General features: G+C 40.1%; 4 protein-coding genes and 1 long non-coding RNA gene across 9 annotated transcripts; 3 read left to right on the top strand and 2 right to left on the bottom strand.

Annotated features, from left to right (window-relative positions):
* Nucleotides 1-9: 9 nt before the first annotated feature.
* On the top strand, nucleotides 10-1759 carry LOC6630262 (Hexokinase testis 2). Its single transcript, XM_002053385.4, has one exon. The coding sequence runs from the start codon at nucleotides 385-387 to the stop codon at nucleotides 1735-1737; it is 1353 nt and encodes a 450-aa protein (XP_002053421.1). The 5' UTR covers nucleotides 10-384; the 3' UTR covers nucleotides 1738-1759.
* Nucleotides 1760-1771: 12 nt separating this feature from the next.
* On the top strand, nucleotides 1772-2850 carry SdhC (Succinate dehydrogenase, subunit C). Its single transcript, XM_002053386.4, has 2 exons — nucleotides 1772-2165; nucleotides 2223-2850. Coding segments are annotated over exons 1-2 (516 nt in total). The 5' UTR covers nucleotides 1772-2163; the 3' UTR covers nucleotides 2737-2850.
* A 1005-nt stretch (nucleotides 2851-3855) lies between these two features.
* cu (NADP/NADPH phosphatase nocturnin) lies at nucleotides 3856-16627 on the bottom strand. 5 transcript variants are annotated; one of them, XM_015172427.3, is made up of 8 exons: nucleotides 13471-13648; nucleotides 8039-8289; nucleotides 6137-6247; nucleotides 5529-5761; nucleotides 5401-5472; nucleotides 4998-5119; nucleotides 4261-4932; nucleotides 3856-4200 (listed from the first exon to the last, which is right to left on the bottom strand). In XM_015172427.3, exons 2-8 carry the CDS (start codon nucleotides 8116-8118, stop codon nucleotides 4039-4041), a joined length of 1452 nt encoding a protein of 483 aa, XP_015027913.1. In that variant the 5' UTR covers nucleotides 8119-8289; nucleotides 13471-13648; the 3' UTR covers nucleotides 3856-4038. The 5 variants fall into 5 exon arrangements, with proteins under 5 accessions (XP_015027913.1, XP_015027915.1, XP_015027911.1 ...); XM_015172429.3 differs by lacking the exon at nucleotides 6137-6247 and having other exon boundaries at nucleotides 13471-13646; XM_015172425.3 differs by lacking the exons at nucleotides 6137-6247; nucleotides 8039-8289; nucleotides 13471-13648 and adding an exon at nucleotides 16330-16627.
* A 56-nt stretch (nucleotides 16628-16683) lies between these two features.
* Nucleotides 16684-17479, top strand: LOC26530997 (uncharacterized). The gene is made up of 3 exons (XR_001450042.3): nucleotides 16684-16918; nucleotides 17003-17087; nucleotides 17140-17479. It is a non-coding gene; the product is annotated as an uncharacterized lncRNA (long non-coding RNA).
* Nucleotides 17480-17481: 2 nt separating this feature from the next.
* On the bottom strand, nucleotides 17482-18033 carry LOC6630264 (uncharacterized). Its single transcript, XM_002053387.4, has 2 exons — nucleotides 17750-18033; nucleotides 17482-17653 (listed from the first exon to the last, which is right to left on the bottom strand). Exons 1-2 carry the CDS (start codon nucleotides 18001-18003, stop codon nucleotides 17569-17571), a joined length of 339 nt encoding a protein of 112 aa, XP_002053423.1. The 5' UTR covers nucleotides 18004-18033; the 3' UTR covers nucleotides 17482-17568.
* Nucleotides 18034-19406: the final 1373 nt, after the last annotated feature.

Raw genomic sequence — 19406 nt, 5'->3', positions numbered from 1 at the left:
TGTAACTGAAAACGGGTCAGACTATACGTGTTTCGAAATTCAAGCTCTTTTTAATTCCAAATATTTCTTTGCTAAAGCTTACTAAAGGCGTAAGATAGGACTGCATAAACTATATAATCCGTGGATACTCGATACGTCGATTTTCAAGGCCAACTAGGCAATTTTTGAAACGAAAATCGCTGCAGGTTTTTCCTGAAAATGTTTCGTAACCCTTTTTTTAAATCAAGTTACTTCCGCATTAGCTGCTCGAAAATTCTCAATGCTTGAAAATGGATTTGAATTTGAATGTTATTTTAATTTTAACATCAAGTCGGAACGGACTTCAGAAAATTCTAAATTTTTATTTACTAACCTAGCGCCCCGCCCTTTGGAAGCTCCTTGGTAATGTCTGATCCAAAGCAGAAGTATCCGGAGGCCTATGAGATATGCGAGAAGTTCATGTTAAATAAACAACACATGGACGAGATTGTTAATCGTCTAACCAAGGAAATCAATATGGGTCTCACACGGGATACACATCCGAGGGCCACCGTTAAGTGCTTTGTCACTTACGTACAGGAGCTGCCCACGGGAAATGAGCGGGGAAAGTATCTGGCGCTGGATCTGGGCGGTACCAATTTTCGAGTCCTCTTGGTTAATCTGATTAATGACAGAGATATTGATATTACCGGAAAGACTTATGCCATTAGCAAGGAATTACAGGAAGGTTCGGGCATAAAACTGTTTGACTTTATTGCCAGATGTCTAGCGGAATTTTGCAAGGAGCATAAAATGGAGCAGTCTAATACACCATTGGGATTTACCTTTTCCTTTCCATGCAAACAAGTTGGCATTGATAACGGCACCTTGGTCGCGTGGACGAAGGGTTTCAAAGCCGAGGGAGTTGTTAATCAGAACGTGGTCGAATTGCTGCGGGATGCAATCAAGCGTCGAGGCGACTTCAAGGTCAATGTCGTGGCCATATTGAACGATACGACGGGAACCCTAATGTCCTGTGCATTTAACCACCGCAATTGCAAAATTGGCATGATTGTTGGCACGGGCAGTAACGCTTGCTATGTGGAGAAGACGGCGAATACCCAAACCTTCGATGGCTATCTAAGCTCCACAAAGCCCAATATGATCATCAATTGCGAATGGGGTGCTTTTGGCGACAATGGCGTGTTGGATTTCATACGCACTTCCTATGATCATGAAGTCGACAAGCAGTCGATCAATCCAAAGAAGCAGATATTCGAGAAGTGCATCTCTGGCATGTACATGGGCGAATTGGTGCGTCTCGTTCTATTGGAATTGATGGAAAAGGAAGCCATTTTCAAGGGCCAAACATCGCAAAGCATTCTAATAAAGGGCAAGTTTGATACTAGCTTTATAACTGAGATTGAGTCCGATCAGCCGGGCTCGCATCGCAATGCCGCACTGGTGATGGATCGCCTGGGCATCAGAACGAATAATGAGAAGGATCTGGGATGTTTGCGCTTTATATGCGAGACTATATCCACGCGTTCCGCAAGGCTGGCTGCCTGTGGGCTCGTCTGCCTGATCAACAAAATGAATGTTAAGGACTTGACTGTCGGCATTGATGGCAGTGTATATCGGTATCATCCAAATTACCATAGACTGTTAACGGAAAATATGAACATGCTGCTAAAGGGTTCAGTCAAATTTGAGCTAGTTTTATCCGAAGATGGCTCGGGTCGCGGTGCGGCTCTAATTGCTGCGGTGTGCGCTAAGTGAAGTATATATTATTTTGAACCGATTTTAGTATTTTTAAAGTAAGTTATTCAAATTGCACGCCGTTCCATACCGCTCAGGCTGCGACACGTAGCAGAGCGCAACGCAAAACAGAGCATCATAACGCATATTGGAGTTTAGGTGGCTTGCTCCACCTAACAAACTTAACTCCTCCCTTGGCTGGCTTGCGTACGGCTTATAACCGTCAAATAAAAGTAAAGAAACGTTTTATTATAAAATTCTGTAACAAAAATTAACAGGAATTAACAGAATGCTAGTGTTCAACTTTGCAAATCAACTGTAAATTAGATGCTCAAGAAAATTATCGATACATTCCACTTTTTGTATTTTTGAATTGATTGCTTTGGTATTTTGTTGCTTGTGAGTTGCTGCCACACTGCTTACAAGTCTAGGTGGAAAAAATTTAGAATGTACGTAATTTATCACTTGCACGCACATTTGGGAGAAATTTAATTGGAATTTCATAGGTATGCACTATCCAGCACTCTTGTGCGCTCACCAGCGCTGCGTCAAGGACTCAGGGTGGCCGCGGCTACCCGTCAGGTTTCGTTGAAAGTCGTCTCTGTCGGCTCAACCATCAAGGATGAGAGCTTCTTTGAGAAGAATGAGCGGCTGGGCCGCCAGATGTCGCCACACCTGACCATCTACAAGCCGCAGCTCACCTCCATGCTGTCTATCATGCACCGCGGAACCGGCCTGGCTCTGGGCATTGGCGTTTGGGGCTTGGGGCTGGGCGCACTCATCGCCTCCCAAGACATCGGCCATTATGTGACCATGGTGGAGGGTCTGCAGCTGAGCGGCGCCGCCTTGACCGCCATCAAGTTCATCATCGCTTATCCGGTTGGCTATCACTCGGCCAACGGCATACGCCATCTGATTTGGGACACGGGCCGCTTCCTAAAGATTAAAGAGGTCTACTCCACAGGTTATGTAATGGTCGCCACCTCCGTCGTGCTGACTGCCATATTGGCCCTGTTGTAAATTCTCCACCAACTATCGGAGCTAAGTGTTAGTGGACCCTAATTAAATTTTAGTGCGAACATGTCTATTATTTGATAAATGCATACATAATACATGTATAGTTTATTTATAATATGTATCTTCATTTTGCTCTGTTATGCAACAACTGTCGCCGACCTGTTTAGTACGTTTTTATTTGCCAGCGCCTGCAATTTGTTAGATATCGTGTTTTGTGCTAATAGCTAGCTCAATTTGTCAGCCATCTAGCTACCCAGCTAGAAATTTTATATCGTTAGCTCCTAATCACACACACTACCATTTGATTCTACTTGGCTGGGCACAGATATAAAAATATACAAATAGAATCATTGTATTAATTAAATTAGTTTATGCATAAAGAAAGTTATCTGTTTCGCATGAACTTCACACCTTTATGTTTATATAGAATTTGTAAAGCCTGTAAAATCCTTTAGTATTCAAGACAAAAAAGAACTGTTTTATGATTAACTTAATATACAACGACGTTAGAAAACTTCTAGCAAAAATTCAGTGTAAGATGTCAACCGCAAATCTTTTATTTTTTCTAAGATTTCAAATTTGAATATACAGACATAATATTGAAAGCAAACAGGTCTAGGTCATTGTGAAATTTACTAATTTGTATGCATTTGCAAAGATATTTCATTTTTGAGATAGTTTCACAATACCCTGGCAAGGTATTTTACAAGATGGTGACAAAGGAAAAAGCTTCCACTCTCCATAAACTCTTTGTATAAAACTGCTTTAAACTTATTTTCAAAGATCTTAGTAAAAATTCTCTCAAGACACACTTCGTACTTTTCGCAAAATTCACCCCTTGATTATTATTACGATAAACTTTTATTGCAAAGGTTGGTTCTTAATTCAAAAGACTTCAAATCGATTTGCAAATATCTTTGTAAAATAGAACTAAAAACTTAGCTTAAGTTCGTCAAATAACTTTGTTTACCATAGCGTTCTCTTTGAATGACTGTGGATACTTTATCTATCAAAGATTGCTTGTTCTTTCTTTCTCATTTGTTGAGATTTTTCATAAGAAACTTATTAGAAAATATGAAAAATATTTGCAAGGATTATCGGACGGGTCACAAACACAATGGATACTACAAAGATACACTCGTTTATTTGTGAAATTTGAATTCATTAAGGTCGGAAAATGTTTTGATGTGCAACAGTCATAAAGTTTTGCATGTACATGCAAGTGGCTAAAATGTATCTAATAACTAATATCACAATTTATGATGTAATTGCTGTACGTTTAGTATGTGCTCCTGTGCTCCTTCACTACTGTATGGTGCCATGCGATTTGTTGTTGCCCTCCGAGCGGGGGTCATCCAGCAACTCAAAGTCACAGACTAGTGAGAAATGATCCGATGGATATTGAAAACTGGGCGTGCGATTTTTGCCGATCTGTTCGCCGGCTGGAAATTCCAGGCAGTTCTTGATCTGCGTAATAATGTGTTACCATTCGGGTTACTTATGTTGACTTTTGGCACGCCCACTTACCTTAAGCTGCTGAGGCGTGTAGAAGACATAGTCAATGGTGTGGCATTCTTCACCATCCTCCCGAATTTTCCAGGTGGTGTATGGCGGTTCACGCTTAATTGACTGCGAAATGAACTCATTCGGATCCTCACAGCTCGAAGTGAACTGCTGTTCCCGGTCCTGTTCCCTTTCCCGTTCCCGTTCCCGTTCCCGTTCGAGCTGCATATCCGCGTAGGCGCTGCTCAATTTGAAGAGATCGCAGCCTAAAATTGTTGCATAGATAGGCTCAACTGGCTCCGCGTTGAAGTCGCCGCACAACAGGAGCGGACTCCCGCCGGCAAACTGCTTGACAAAGCGGATCAGATCGCGCCCCTGCTCGTTGCGCAGCTTGGCCAACAGGGCGCCATGGCGAGCCTTCAGATGTGTGGTGCAGACACAAAACTCCTTGCCGCTGGACTTCAGCTGCAGCCGAGCGGCAATGGCCACCTGGTTGCTCTGGACACGCCAGACCTCAAGAATGCGCGTGTCATAGCCGAGCAGCTGGAGCTTGTCGCGCTTGTAGAATATAGCACAGCCATCGGGTCCATTGTTCTGCTCAATATACAGACACGGCGAGTCCGGCTTGGGAAAGAAGATGCCAGCATAATTCTGGCTGCCCAGCACAGTCTGCAGGAACTTGAAGTGATCCACCTCCTGCACAGAAATGTTGATGTTAAAGCGCGACTGCATTACGTTTAAGTATGGGCGTGAATAAATACTTGCAGACAAACCACATCCGGCTGGTTCTGCAGAATCTCCTGGACAATCAAATACTTTCGATGCTGCCAGGTCAAAGCCTCTTCGGGGCAACGCACAAAGCCGTCGTTGTGCTGACCGAGAGCTAAAAAAAAAAAAAGAAAGATATTACCACAAATTATAAGAAATTTTCATTTTTAATTAATGTTAAGAAACTTTATTACTATTTCTCAATTAAATATTCCTTGAAACATCTCGCTTTAAACGTTTTTTTGAGTGCAAATTAAACGTGCTTTACAATTTTTTCTGTCATCAGATTTTTCCTTGTTGAAATACATGTTGTGAAAAACTTATCAGTTTTTCGATTTTCGAATATTTAAATATTTACAATACTGAAATATATTATTAATTTTCAATTTTACTTACTTTGCGAGAGAATGTTCCACTGTAGCAATCGTATATTCTGCGTGCCTTCGTTCTCATCTGGAGCACTGCAAACTGTGAGCGAAACTCATAGAGAATCTATGTAGGACATGCAATCTATTAGCACCTACCGCGTGAGACGGAGTTCAGCTTGAGACACCGCATACCATCGGTCACATCCTCGCTAAGCGGCGATGGCTTTAGGAAGCAGCGGCTGAGCAGCGACGGCTGATCGATGCCTCCGCCGCGCAGCTGCTGCACATGCTCGAGCAGGGCGGCGGTGCTCAGACCCTTGGGCAGCTCCAGGCCATCATCCTGGGAGTCCACATTGTTGATCTTGGGCGCCGAGTTAAAGGAGCCCATCCTAAGATGAACATTAATATTTTTAGTATAAAACTTAATAACTGTTAATTTTGATTGAACTTCAAATTAAGAAAATGATCGTGCTCAAAAATTCTCCTATCGATTCTATTTGCTAAGGTAAAACTATTAAATATACAATTAAAATAAAATAAAATATACAATTATTAAGAAGATATATTTCAGAATTTTCTGAATCTTCAAAATATGATGCACGACCAACACAATGCTCACAAGCCTATAGCAATAACAAGGGTAGTAGCAGCATAAACATGACAGCAAACAAAAAACAAATGAATAATAACAATTACAATAACAATTGGCTTTTATAAAGCATTTGTAGAAATGATTTCATCAACCATCTTACGTAAATACTCACAACTCATTCGGGTTTCTAAAGAGAATTTTTCGTAGTATTATGCTGAAAATGAACAAACTATGACTATGCCTTTGGCTGACATAGAACTTAGCCATAGAGCTTTGAACTTTGCTGAAAAGAATATTTAATTGTATCTTTAGCCAAACATTTGGGAAATTTATAGGGCATAAATGATTTGTGGCATGCGCTTGAAATGTGGCTATGGAACATTAGAAGCAAGCACCAAATATTGATCGGGGAATTGAAGGACGACGATCTGAGGAAACTTATACTTATAAAACAACCCCAGGTTTAAAGGAAGTTCGAGTTTAAAATAATTATAATATCGATATTATTTTTTCTGAATGAAAATATTGAAGAAATTTGTGAAAAACTAAATAATAATTATTATATTCTTATGGCGTTCTTTGCAACTTTAAGAAATTCCTTACCAGTTGCGGATGCTATATGAATAATGTATACCAAATTGAATTTTCCGTCAATATACGATCCTTTACAGTATTTATGTCGAATGTGGTCAACGTGATTTAAAATTCCCTCAAAAAAATGTTAAGAAGAAAGTTTACTTTATTCTGGTCTTTACGTTAAGCTGCGCCAAGTTCAATAGGACCGTAAACTTTATGAACATCATAATTTGTGAGCTTAAAATATCAAATGCCATAAAATGTTTTTGTTAGCAAGTTTGTGGCCGATATATTTGGGAAAAGCTGAGTAAGTGCGCATGACTGTGCACATGAGTGTGATACCAGCTTTCACAAGCTAGAGAACTCGATTCATGCCCACCCACGCAAAAATCTTCGGACATGCTGAGACGTCGCATGCGGCTCAAAAAATAAAAAAAAAAAAACAGACAAAAAGTCGCTCGGTCAATAGCTTTACAGCTGTTTAGCTGGTTTTCGGGCAGCGCGCGCATAACGATTATAAACCAGTTGGAGGCGTTTGGCAACGCAATCAATCAATAGATTGGAGATTTCTGCTCTCACCTGGTCAGCATCACCCTTTGCAGGAAGGCCTTGCGGTCGTTCTTGCAGGGTGCCTTATTGTTGCGATTCAATTGCATCGCTTGCTCCATGTGGCCGGCAGGATCAGAAGCCAGTTGTTATTGTGGTTGTGTTTGTGGTTGGTGGTGGTGGTGGTGGTGATGGTGGTTGGGATTTGGGTGAGTTTTGTTTGGAGTGTGGGTTTTGCCGAAAGTTGTGCGAAGTGCGCTTGTAAGCAACATTTGCGAAACTGAATGGCAACTGAAATGCGGCGTTTTATTAGAGATCGGCCAGACAGAAACAAAGAGAGAGATAGAGAGAGAGAAAAAGAGAGCAAAGACGCATAAACGAGTATTTCAGCATACACACAGACACACACATACGCACACCCAGTCAAGCGCACACAAAGTGAGATGTATCTGAAAGATACAGAACAAGATCAATACGTTCTACTCACGTGCGTTGCTCAGTTGGGCAAAAAATGAGCAGCGTAACAATAACAATAACAACAGCAACAACGTGAACAACAATACCTTCGGATACATCGAAAACTGGCAGCTTGCTAAATATTTATGCGTAAAATTCTTTATGTAGATACATTCACATGGATCTGCACGCCATTGTCTCGCTTTCGTTTGTATTGTAATGAAAACAAAAGTACGGCTGGACATGGGAATGGCTCCACTGATTTATGCCTAAACAAATTTTCTTCGCATGCAAATTTGGCAGACACTCGGAGGCCTGAAATGCGCACATTCGGCATATCTGCTCCCATATGCTGCAGGCCAAAGATACAGATACATATTCGTATCTTATGGCATAAGCGAGCGCAATTTATGCAGCGGCGCAGTTACATGCGTAATGAGCGGCAGCTGGCAAATGCGCCAAGTATCTGTTACTTAAAGATACTGTATCTTTTTACCTGGGTATCGGCACCGCTACACGCCGCGCAAACGTCTTCGATGTGACAATCAAACGCGATGTTTTCATTAAAAACTCCATTTTGCTAGATGTGTTTTCTCTGTTTCTTGGATTAAATATTAGGCAAGCGTCTTTTTTCTTTACAATTGATCGGTTTGATATTGATTTTGATTTGTATTAGGTTAACTTGAAATGTTTTATATTAAGTGTCAATATGGCAATGTCAAAGAGACGCGGTTCAAGCTGTATTTCCTAAAAGAATAGATTAGAATAGAACAGTGGAAAAAATTGAAGCATTAGTCGGTTAGTTTTAGACAGCTGGGAGCGGGGGCGGGTTTGATTTGGACATGTTGAACCACTTGCTAAACCACTTGCAATGCGCCACAGATACAGCGACAAATGCTATCATTCGCCACGTGACTAGCTCTAAAAATTGCCAATTTGAATGTTGACACGCAGCTGTAGCTGCATTTTAATTTCCGATTATATAGTATCATAGTTTGTCGAAGAATGCCCGAAATAAAACACTAAAACCAGTTCCAAATTAAGAACTGGCAATCGATTTCTATAAAAAAATTCTTATTAAATAAGTTCTCTCTGAAGTGTAACGTATTTATAAGACTCGCTGCTTAAAATAGTTAATATCTGCCATTTACAATTCCTCCCTAAAATATTCGTATCGTGGCATGAGTCAACACAGCTTAAATATTTTTCATATACTTACGACCATATATTTTAGAAGTAAGTATATGCTCTGGAAAATATTGGGAAAAGAAACGAGCATATTCTTATTTAATTAATTATTAATTGGGCGCTGCTAAAAACCAAAACGAAATGATTTGTCTCTGATGTTTTTTTACATAGATTTTAAGCCGCAGGTAAAATAAACTATGTTATATATTTTTCGCATGAATTGAGCAAGGTTAGTTATTTTTTTGATTGAAGCCAAGTTTACTGGGGCCTGACAATGCCTAAGAACACTTGACATTTTGTCAGTGTTGGCCATGAACTTGATTTATAAGCGCAACTGCCGCTGGCCACCAATAGCGGCAACAACTTAGCAACAGAAAAAAAAAAAAAACAACGAGCAACAACAACAACACCAGCAACAAGTTTTGACAGTCAATGTTTGTGTATGGAGCACGCCCGCTCGCATTTATCTCTCACCTCACAAGATACAACAGCAAATCTCGCGGCGGCGGCGACTCATAATCAGCGATTGGCGGCAACGTGTCTCCAGCAGCAGCAGCAGCAGCTACGGCAGCAGCCGCAGCCTCGCCGCTGGGTGTGGTCAGCCAGGCTGGCTGAGTGCCCGCCGCCTGGGTCTCGATTTCCATTTCCAGTTTGCGCGCGGCGAGACGCTGTTTCATTTGCGTTGTCGAGGTCATTGCCGAGGTCTTGGCTAGCGCTTCCGCAATTTCATATTGCTTCAGGAAATCCTGGCGCAGCTGCTCTGCATCCTGTGTGGCCAGGCGGCCAGACAAGCAGAGGCCATGTCGGCACTCATCGTTGCACAAGCGCTGGCACATCTCATTGATGGCCAGGCCTGGACCACTTAAGCCCTCCGGCGTACGTTGGCTGCAGTTGAGGCAGGGCATGTCCGCCTTGGCATGACCAAGCAACTGTTGATCTGCGTAGTGCGGCGGCTCTGGCGTATTATGCTCATTGGGCGACGGTGGAGGCTGCAGCTCGTCTGCAATATTAAAGTAACGCGGCGGCGGCTCATTCTCAATCTCATCAGCATTAGCAGCTGCGCTGCGTGCATGGCTCGCCCTGTTGGTCTCCGCTAGATTCAGATTGAGCAGCAAGGCTGTCACGGGCATGGCCTTGCCGAGCGCGGGCTGACGACGGTGGCCCAGGCGCTGATCGTGCTTATCATTGTGACTGTTCATATTTCTTAACACTTTTCAACACTTTATTTTAATTCATTGGCCACGCGGCGTATGCGCAATTTTCGAACAACCGTTGCGCGTTTAGAACCGAACATCCAATGTGTTAATACGCGCGTGCGTTGCTTTTCCTTATTTATATATCTTTGGCCCGCTCTAGCCAGATCGAGGCAATCAAGTGGACGCTGCCTCGCTGCCTCGGTGTCTCGGTGTCTCGCTACAAGGTGCCCCGCTGCCCGCCGTTCATTAATTGAGCCAGTTGTTGTTTATGTTGCTGTTGTTGCTTCTTGTTGTTGTGTGCTTGTTCTTGTTGTTGTTGTTGTTGTCGATGTTGTACAGTCATAAGTACATGATTTTGTTTCTCTCTGGCTGTGCGCTCCCCTAGTAAAGGCAAACGAGATTTTGTGCGCGCACTTTCCAAAATGTCAAAACACAAAATTAGCAATAAAAAATAAAGTGAAACAAAGTAACAAAAGTGCTGCCTACAATTTTTGATTTGCTATTTTTATATATCACTTGCTTTCTTTTGTTTAAACAAATTATTATTTTTGGTAGAGGCGTTCGCCAATCGCATCTCATAACATTGACTCTAAGCCCTAGACTTGAGTTGATAACACAACGATTTAAATCTACAACTATCTGATGATTAATCCATCTATATACTATATGCAGCCTATATAAGATAACAAGGCATCAGGACGGATTGACAGCTGTTCAACTTTGTTGCACTTAGCTAATGATATATGTCTCATTTAATTAACACTTTGTAAGTTTTGTAAAGTGCATTTGTTCGTCGAAAAGCCAGCAGTAGACCCACATGTTTAATTTGCCACGCTCATAAATCTTATTATATCTTCAAGTCTCACTTCTCAACCTGCTATTGCAGCATGCGAGCTAATTCATATAAATATAGGCTATCATTTTAATATTGTAATATATACGAATATACTATAATTTTATTTGTCTTTAAAGACCGTTAAATAAAAGTTATAATCCCGAGATCTATTCAGAATATTGTTGCAAATATTATAGCAGTCAATATTTGAGAGAGTCTGATCACTCTGAATTTATTTACATTTCATTTAATTTATATGATCAAATAATATAAAAACCTTTATTTCCGCAATATGCAATTGCACAATTTCTATGAACGTATGTGCTAATAAAAAATATTTATATATACAAGCAGTCTTACTGTGCTCGCGAATTCTGACAAGAAATAAAAAGAAAATAAAAATATGAAAACCTTTATTTCCGCAATGTGCAATTGCAAAATTTCTATTAATGTATGTGCTAATAAAAAGAATGTGCACCTATTTATATATACAAACACTGTAAGACCTCGCGAATTCTCACCACAAATAAAATTAAAATTGCCTAAGCTAAATTATATTTTTAATGTCCAGCGATTCTCAAAATTAGGTCTTATCAATACTGTACGAATATTAGGCAAATGATCTCGAATTAAATTTTAGTTTTAGAGCCTGAACCCATTTAAAATGGATAAAAAGGGACAGACAGACAGAAGGAAGCATCTCTTATTTTTTAATGGCAGGAGTGATCAAATTTGATATGAGCTTCTAGAATAATGGGTACAGAACAAGTATCTTTTATTTCATAGATATCACCAACCCCCTGCGACCACTCCATAGCTATAACTTCAAGCCATCTTTGTAATGCAATTGTCCTCCTGAGAATATATATTCTATAGCACAGTTAGATCGGTTAAGCAACACAGAAGACTATCTTTCATGATAAGCTAGCGCAAATTGCAAGAATTTCCGTATACAAATGCACACACACATTCATGCGCGCCTTTATTAAATTCTATAATCAGCATTGCAATTGCGATGGTTTGTTTTTTGTGCGATGAATTCACTTTTTTATTTTTTGAACGCACGGTTTCTAATGCCGGTACGAATGTGAGTCCTATTGGGGAACTATTCTTCATTTTTTCATATTATTGCTAAGGCAAATAAGCTTGTAGCGCAAGTTGGGTTGGAGGGTTCATACTTATTTTATTTCGTATATTTACCAATTTAAATTTATAAAACGTAACAACACCCTGAACGCAAAGAATTCAGAGCGATTTCACGTCTCAAAATAAAAATAAATATGAGTTACTAAATGTATTGTCTACTTTTCGGCTGCCGATCAAAATTCTTATTCTTGCAGTCGCTCAAATTTATTAGGCAAAATATTTTCGGTGTTTACGATGTTTGTTTAGCTGATAAACACCAGCTAGATTAAAAACAAAAAACTGTTCAATTAAACTGTACATATCCCAAGGTGGTCTTACGTTTGAGTTCTTCTAAATGGACGTGAAACCCTTACTTCCTACTCTGCGGTATTAGTCAGCCCTAAGTCATTTAGCAGCCTGCTGCTAACTGCAGATAACACATTTCTTATTTTATTTTGATTTTGTTTTTCTATCGTTGTTTTTTTTTTATTTTTTGGCAATCTAGCACGGAAAGCTAAGCAAAATTAACAAGAGCAGCGTCCGTCATTGAGTTTTATTTATATGTCCCAGATATATATGTGTGCAAATATAATGTTTACACGTAACTATATATGTATATATATATATATATATTTATATATGTATGTACAGTCTAGCACGCCTAGCAGTTGTCTACATGTTAAAATGTGCCGATTGTTTCATGAAAATGTTATTTGAACTTGGCAGTGAGCGGACAATCCTCACGGCAGCTTAATAAAGGTGTGTGGGGTGTGCGCCCAATTACAACAATGGAGAGGGGGTGGCGGGGCGGATAGCCTAGACACCTGCGCAAAGCGAGAGGTGATCGATCGTCCTTCACTTTGCCGAACTTTATGTAGATATGTTTGGGAAACAAACTAAACAAAAACAAATAAATTCGCATGGGACGTATCGTCGTCAGCTTTATTTGATAGCCTTATCAGCAGACGGTCTGTGGGAACACTTGGCCCATAAGGCAGCTTGACTAGAGATACCCTATATGTAAGGGCATTAGATAATATAAACAAAAGTGAGACAGTTACTGCAGAAGATTAAAAAGTATAAATATTTAATATTAATTACAAAAAAGAAACCTTGAAATAGTTTTAAATTATGAATAAGAAAAGCTAATCTCATGTGTTGCATATTCAGTTTGATTTTGCGATTACAACAAATTAATGCCCTTTACGGTGATAGTAAGTGTATATGTAAATATATATATATATAAAGATCAACAGCTGCACTAGACGCCTATAGTATATATACGCAGTGTGTAAGTACCCCTTGTATTGCGAGTGAAACGAACGAGATATTTCGTTATACAACAGCAGCATTGGGGCACATGGTCGGACGCACATATCTCGATTTGGAAAAAACTGGTTCTGTACCGGCGTAGACTGAAACTGTCCGCCTGAAGTTGGTGGGCTCCGCAACTACTTTAACTATGCTATGTACTATGCCTAGTACGATAATATGCATTGCCCAGGGGGTGTCGTAACGCATTTGCAAGTGGTTCGGGTTTGGGCAGCTGGTTGGTTTCTTTGAGTTTGCAGAATATAAACTCACCATTTTTATGCCAGCACCTCGCCACAGCACATTGTTCAAATTTGGGTATATATATTTGGATGCAGTTGAATGCAGTTCGTTCGCGAAATTCACAGGATTTGCGTTAAACTCTTGTCAAATTGGCTCTTTTGGGGCCCTATTTAGCGATCTGTCTGCGATTCAAACGCGCCGCCAAACCTCAAAGAACTAAAAGCAACAATTGTTGCTCTGCGCCATTTATAGGGCGATCGATCCCGCTCTCCCGCACGCCATATTGCCATGCTGATAAGGATACAGTGTGCTTCATACTCTACTGAGTACCGAGTACCGAGCGGTATTGTTGCTGTGCCAGCTGCGATACGATGTATATATTGCACAATTCAACAGTGAGCAGCGGGCTTACAAAATTCTCTCATTTACCGCAGTCTCTCTCACTCTCTCTTTCTGTCTCTTAGTGTGGCTATCTAACAACACACTTAGTTTAAGTTCAGTAGCTCATTCTCTCAGGGCCTGTAAGGCAAACACATGTTGTAAGAGGCCTCAGAGGCTGAGTGGGTGCTGTAATAACTCAAGATATTAGATATTAAAAAATATAAATGCTATCCAGTTAAAATAGCTTAACGCAAGGAAACGCTGTATTTGAATAAAATAAATTACAAATAAAATAAATTTAAAATAAATTGAAATATACATATAAGACAATCTCGAAATACAACTGAAATAAGTATAAGTATATTCTCTTCTCTTTTCTCTGTTTTTCGCCACAATTCAATACTGGTATTTACCGCATCAACAAATTGCACCTGATAACAGTCAGTTTGTCGCGTCTGGACCTGAGGCTCTAATGTCTGGCATGGCGCGTATCTTATTAAGGACCACACGAGCGGTGCGCCACTTGAAATTTGCAAATGGAATTTGTCATCGGCATTATCGACTATTCGCCACAGAGTGGCCGAGTAATATTTACGATCGAGCACCGCGATAAGATACACGGCTGGTCAGAGGCCAATTGCATACGAAAAGTGACGCATGAAACTAGAGCTCCAGAACTAATTGGTCCGAATTAGTTTTAAGCGGTTGCATATGCGCAGCAGATCAGCAAACTATATGTTTGTACATGTGAACCGGCCGGCCGGTCTGTTGGGTTCCATTAAAAACGATTTTATCAAGGGTATTGGGTCTAGGCTGATTAGAAGTCGGTTTATTTTTTATTGCTCACAGCCAGTGGTCTAGCCATACCGATTAGATAGCGACTAGATTTACTGACGGCCTTGCTGCGGTGCTTCCTCCGCCCAAAATTAAATGTATCCAACGTGGCATGCGGCACATTAGCGTATTTATCTCTAATGGTCCGTAACACCACACAAGTATACACATATACATATATTTTCAGCTGTGATATGATTTTTGTTTACGAAAGCGTGCCGCATACTACTGCAACCTATATGAATATGCGTAATTGTATATGTATTTTCGTAAATATGTCGCTTTGTATTCATGTATTTTGGAATTTGAGCTGTATGCACTTATCACTGAAAGTGTTTTCTAGTAGCACAGAGTAGCTTCAAGGGGGTCCCTGTTGAGTGCATTCTATCTACTAATGGTAATTACTAGTTTGTGATAGCGTCTGGATTTTTATGATGAAATTTGGTGTACACAATGCCATACGGGGTAACCTAATTAAATATTTATTATGCTTGGGAAAGGTAAGGAATACAGGGGTAGTCATGTGAATGGGCACGTACTCATTGTGGGAAGACAGCCTATTGATGAATAACCGTAAGTATAATTATTATCTGGGTAACTAATATCCTAAGCTCACCTACACTTTATAGAGAATTCAGAAAGTAAGGTTTTTCAGGTCAGCACAGGTGAAGGTACACAACAGGTAATGTGGATTTTATATAAATCATATGTCTTATTAAATTATTTTGATTTCATCCTGAATTGTTAAACCTATTAGGAAATACATGATTTGGTATCTGATATCGTAAGGAAGGAAACGATTATTCGAAAGAGCACTGACAGCTTGTTGCTCTTTGTTCAAAAATGTCATGTCCAAACATTGACATCATATATACCGTGTCTAAAACAATTAGCAAATGTAATAGTTTATAACAATAAATAAAGCCCCGGCGCAGTCGTAAGCATAAAGCTCCCAAGTCCGGCGAGTTCACTTAACTCGGAGATCCACAAAAGGGACACATTTTCGACAACAAAAGCTTATTGAGCTGCGGAGGCAACGCCCTCAACAAAGCAATGTAATGTGTTGGCTATGGATACTCTGGCACACGTACACACAAAGTGCCGTTTTATTAATTAAAAGCCCATTTCTGTTGTCAGCACTCGAGTAAATTACATTGAATCAAGTGTAAGTAAGCATGCGGGGGTCAACAGCAGCCAATTCGCTAGCGGCCTCAAACCCAAACAAACAGTCTGACGAGAAGCAGCACAGAGACTGAAAGTGAGCGGGAGAGCTGGCTAGCCAGCCAACCAGCTGCTCTCTCAGCAAGCACTCTTACTCTTTGACAGACTGAGTTGCTCTTTCAGACGCATTAAAATCCAAGTCAAAAATATTTTGTGTAATAAACTACAAATAACACACACACATAAGCAAACACCTACACACACACACAGACGTAAACAAAATCAAAGAAGGTGACCGTTAAATGGTTTAATGAGTGCACAAAGGAATTATACAATTTGGTGGGGTTCCATAAAAACGGAAAAATCCAATTGCATGCAAATGCATATTGTCTCTGTCGTCGTTGTTTTTGTATATTTTTGTTGTACTTTGACAGTCTCCTTGTGGCGTGATTTGTTGTTTTATCAATAATTAAATTTAGATATCAACATGCGCCCAAAATAAATGCAACTTACAGAAATTTCGTTAAGACTTTATAGAATGCCACTAGAATGTACACAAGCGTTGAAATTAGCTTCATTTTTATTATATTTGAGATTTTTTTGAAATTAAATTATAAATTCATGTGTTACTAAATGCACTGTTAACTATAAACAAGCCAAGGGTTTAGGTCGAACAAATTTCACTTTACATAACAAAATTTTAGTAATTGTAACAATTCATAGTTTCGTATTTTAGTTAGATTTTCTTTTCTGTTTTTCTAGCCGCTGAACTTTATGCACTTTGCTTAAATTTTACTATCAATGTCATTTCCGCGTTGAGCACGTTTTTCACACTAAGCTGACATAAAAAAGAGGAGACTACGCTTTCTGTGACGTACGTGTGTATGTGGTGCCATGGTTACGGACAAAGCGCAAGTGAAATATATAGAGAGAAAGAGTAAGAGTGAGCACAAAGCGAACGGTAGAGCTGTTGAAAGGAAAAGCTAGCTCGTGCTTTCGGCGGTTTTGGAAGAGTTTTTTCAACTCGTCAATGCGCTACAAAGCTTTGGTTAAGCTGATGCTCTTGAGAACGGAACTTCAATATGTTATTATAGTATTTCAGGTATATTGTAGGTTTTATCATCAAATCAAATCAAAATTTTTATAAATGCAAGTTTCAGTTTTAATTACTATATATTCGTTTCAGGCTAATTTTAATTTTTGAAACTTTCGTAAAAAATGTATACATATATTGGGCTAACTTGTCGAGTCGTTTATGTGAATTACGTATGGTGTGTTTATGTGTGCTAATGATGTCCTCTGTTAATTAACACCAATCTCTAGCTTTCAGCAAATCTAAATGCCGAGCAAGTGTAGCGCACGTCGACATATTCACTTGTTAGGAGCGGGGCAATAAACTTTTGTGTGGGCGCATTTAAGAGAAGTCGGTATTCGTGAACTTGAAAGCATATGTAATAAGAGCTGAGCTGGGCTAAGCAAAGAGCAACGCCAGCATATACATGTGCTTTGGATAGCTTATAAGCTCTACAAGCTTGCCACATGCTTTAAAGCTCAGCACAGTGTCGAAAACGCTTACATATCAAATTAAAACTTTTGATAAAAGCTTTAAAAGTTTTAAATGGTTTGAATGCAGTCTAAAATGCTCAAGTTTAAACTTTAAAAGTATTTAACAAATACGAAGACAACTATAATTTTAAGTTAATGTATTTTTCTAATATTTCTATAGTTTAAGGCTAATTACGTCTTATTTGGCTAATAACTCGAAGGCCTATATTCATAGGCAGGCCCCACTCGAATCGATATATTAATGGGCTCATTCAAATAGTCCTTGATGCGTCTAAAATAAAACGTTTTATTCAATATATGTTTACACACCTTCAGGTAAACAAAATCTATTGGCTTATCTAACTTTTTTGTTGGCCAATACACTTACCGTTTATCTGCCTCGCTCTCGTAGTGCTGATAGCCCTTCCGTTTAGCCGATTTATTCAGTCGCAACGATCGGCGCAGCTCTTTGGGCAGCGGCTTATTCGTCTCCCGCCTCAGAAAATCCCCCAGCTGCTGGCATCTGGCAGCGAGCGTCTGCCAGGCCAGACGCAGCAGCCGCCGATGTCTGGGTCCTGTGGCGCCACCGGCATTCGGTGTGGCGTCATAGAGGTTTGTATTGGAGACTGCCCACGCTGACATGTTGAGCTGCCTGTGTGCAGACAAAGACTGAAAACTGAAACTGCCAAGACAACTGTCCAGTCGTTTAGCTGATAAGATTTGCTTAACTCTCTGCGATGCCAACGGCATGCAATACTAATTGAGTCGAATCGAAGTTGATACACAATACCAATACGCTGGACAACAACAAGGCGGATATTCGCCATATCAATTGCTAGTTAACTGGTTCATAACCATATTACAATTGAGTTGAAAATTTGACTATATTTGCCGTTGCAAAAGAACCAGAAATTCAATAATTTTCTGTCGGAATTGCTGCCTATGGAAAGAGCAAAAACGTTTTCTGTGTTTGGGCCTGAAGCAAGGACTAATGCTGGTCCTGGTATTGGCCCTGGGACCGGGCACAGCTAAACCCCGAAACCCAAATGTGCAGTTATGAATTTTTCGCATAGACAATTTTCAATATTATTTTCCATCCTGCAGACAGCTCGTTTTGCTCATTTATATACCGCCCACCCTCTCTCCATGGGGTTGGAGCTATGTCCAATGACATGTCCTGTAACAAAATACAAATAGCAGCGCCTGCCCGGCTTCCATGTGGCCAACACCTCTGCCCGCTGTGCTGCACCGCTCTCTGTGGCAATTGCTCTGCGCCCCGGCTGCAGCACGCCTCAGAATCTTGCCACATGCCACCAATTGTGCCTGCAACAGACGTCCACACAAAATTGCATGTGGTTCCACGCAGTTTGCCTACACTGGAGCCCGGTGTGACTGGGTTTTTGGCCAGCTTTCGTTGTTAAAAGCGAAAATTCGTTTATTATCATATTTTTGGCACGGATTCGAATTTGTCCTCAAAACGCACGCACTTTTGCAGCAGGCCTCTTGCCTACCTCAATTAGACGCAATAATGAGAATCACATAGAGCAGTTGTTCCACTGTACTACTTAAAGTCATTCGGGTGTTAAATTGGGTATAACGTTTAAATATATACTTATATGTATGTTTTTTTTTTAACGCGAATCCCGATGCATCGTACTATATCCCACCCCCCGCCCAACCGACCGAGGGGCGTACTTATGTTGCGTACGCACGAAATGCAAAGTGAATAAAAAAAAATAAAAAAAACGATACAAACTATGAGTATGTGTACAAATACAATTACAAATATAAATAAGACTATCTACTTGCTAAATAGTTTAGAATAGAGATTGAGAAGACTGCGAGCAGAATACTCTGTAATGTTATAGTCATCACAGGGAACCCTGAACGGTTCATGCAAAGCATAATTAGTTGAGCAAAATTACAGCGATATTGGTACAAAATTACGTTTTAGTTTAGTAGGGATAGAGAAATTTAATTGGCTAGTCAACACGGAAGAGTCAATTTCACCAGTTATTAAGTTATGAATAAATATTACGACCAAC

This window comes from Drosophila virilis, chromosome 2 (assembly GCF_030788295.1).
Source record: "Drosophila virilis strain 15010-1051.87 chromosome 2, Dvir_AGI_RSII-ME, whole genome shotgun sequence".
Taxonomy (NCBI): Eukaryota; Metazoa; Arthropoda; class Insecta; order Diptera; family Drosophilidae; genus Drosophila; species Drosophila virilis.
This window is presented reverse-complemented; position numbering and strand designations above follow the sequence as displayed.

Coding starts and splice junctions, on each gene's coding strand:
- LOC6630262 (XM_002053385.4), top strand. CDS start 385: ATGTCTGATCCAAAGCAGAAGTATCCGGAGGCCTATGAGATATGCGAG.
- cu (XM_070207744.1), bottom strand. CDS start 9,929: ATGAACAGTCACAATGATAAGCACGATCAGCGCCTGGGCCACCGTCGT. Junction 5,120..5,400: donor GTGGAACATTCTCTCGCAAA/GTAAGTAAAATT, acceptor TTTTTTTTTTAG/CTCTCGGTCAGCACAACGAC. Junction 4,201..4,260: donor ACACGCCTCAGCAGCTTAAG/GTAAGTGGGCGT, acceptor ATTATTACGCAG/ATCAAGAACTGCCTGGAATT.
- LOC6630264 (XM_002053387.4), bottom strand. CDS start 18,003: ATGTCAGCGTGGGCAGTCTCCAATACAAACCTCTATGACGCCACACCG. Junction 17,654..17,749: donor GAGAGCGAGGCAGATAAACG/GTAAGTGTATTG, acceptor GTTTTATTTTAG/ACGCATCAAGGACTATTTGA.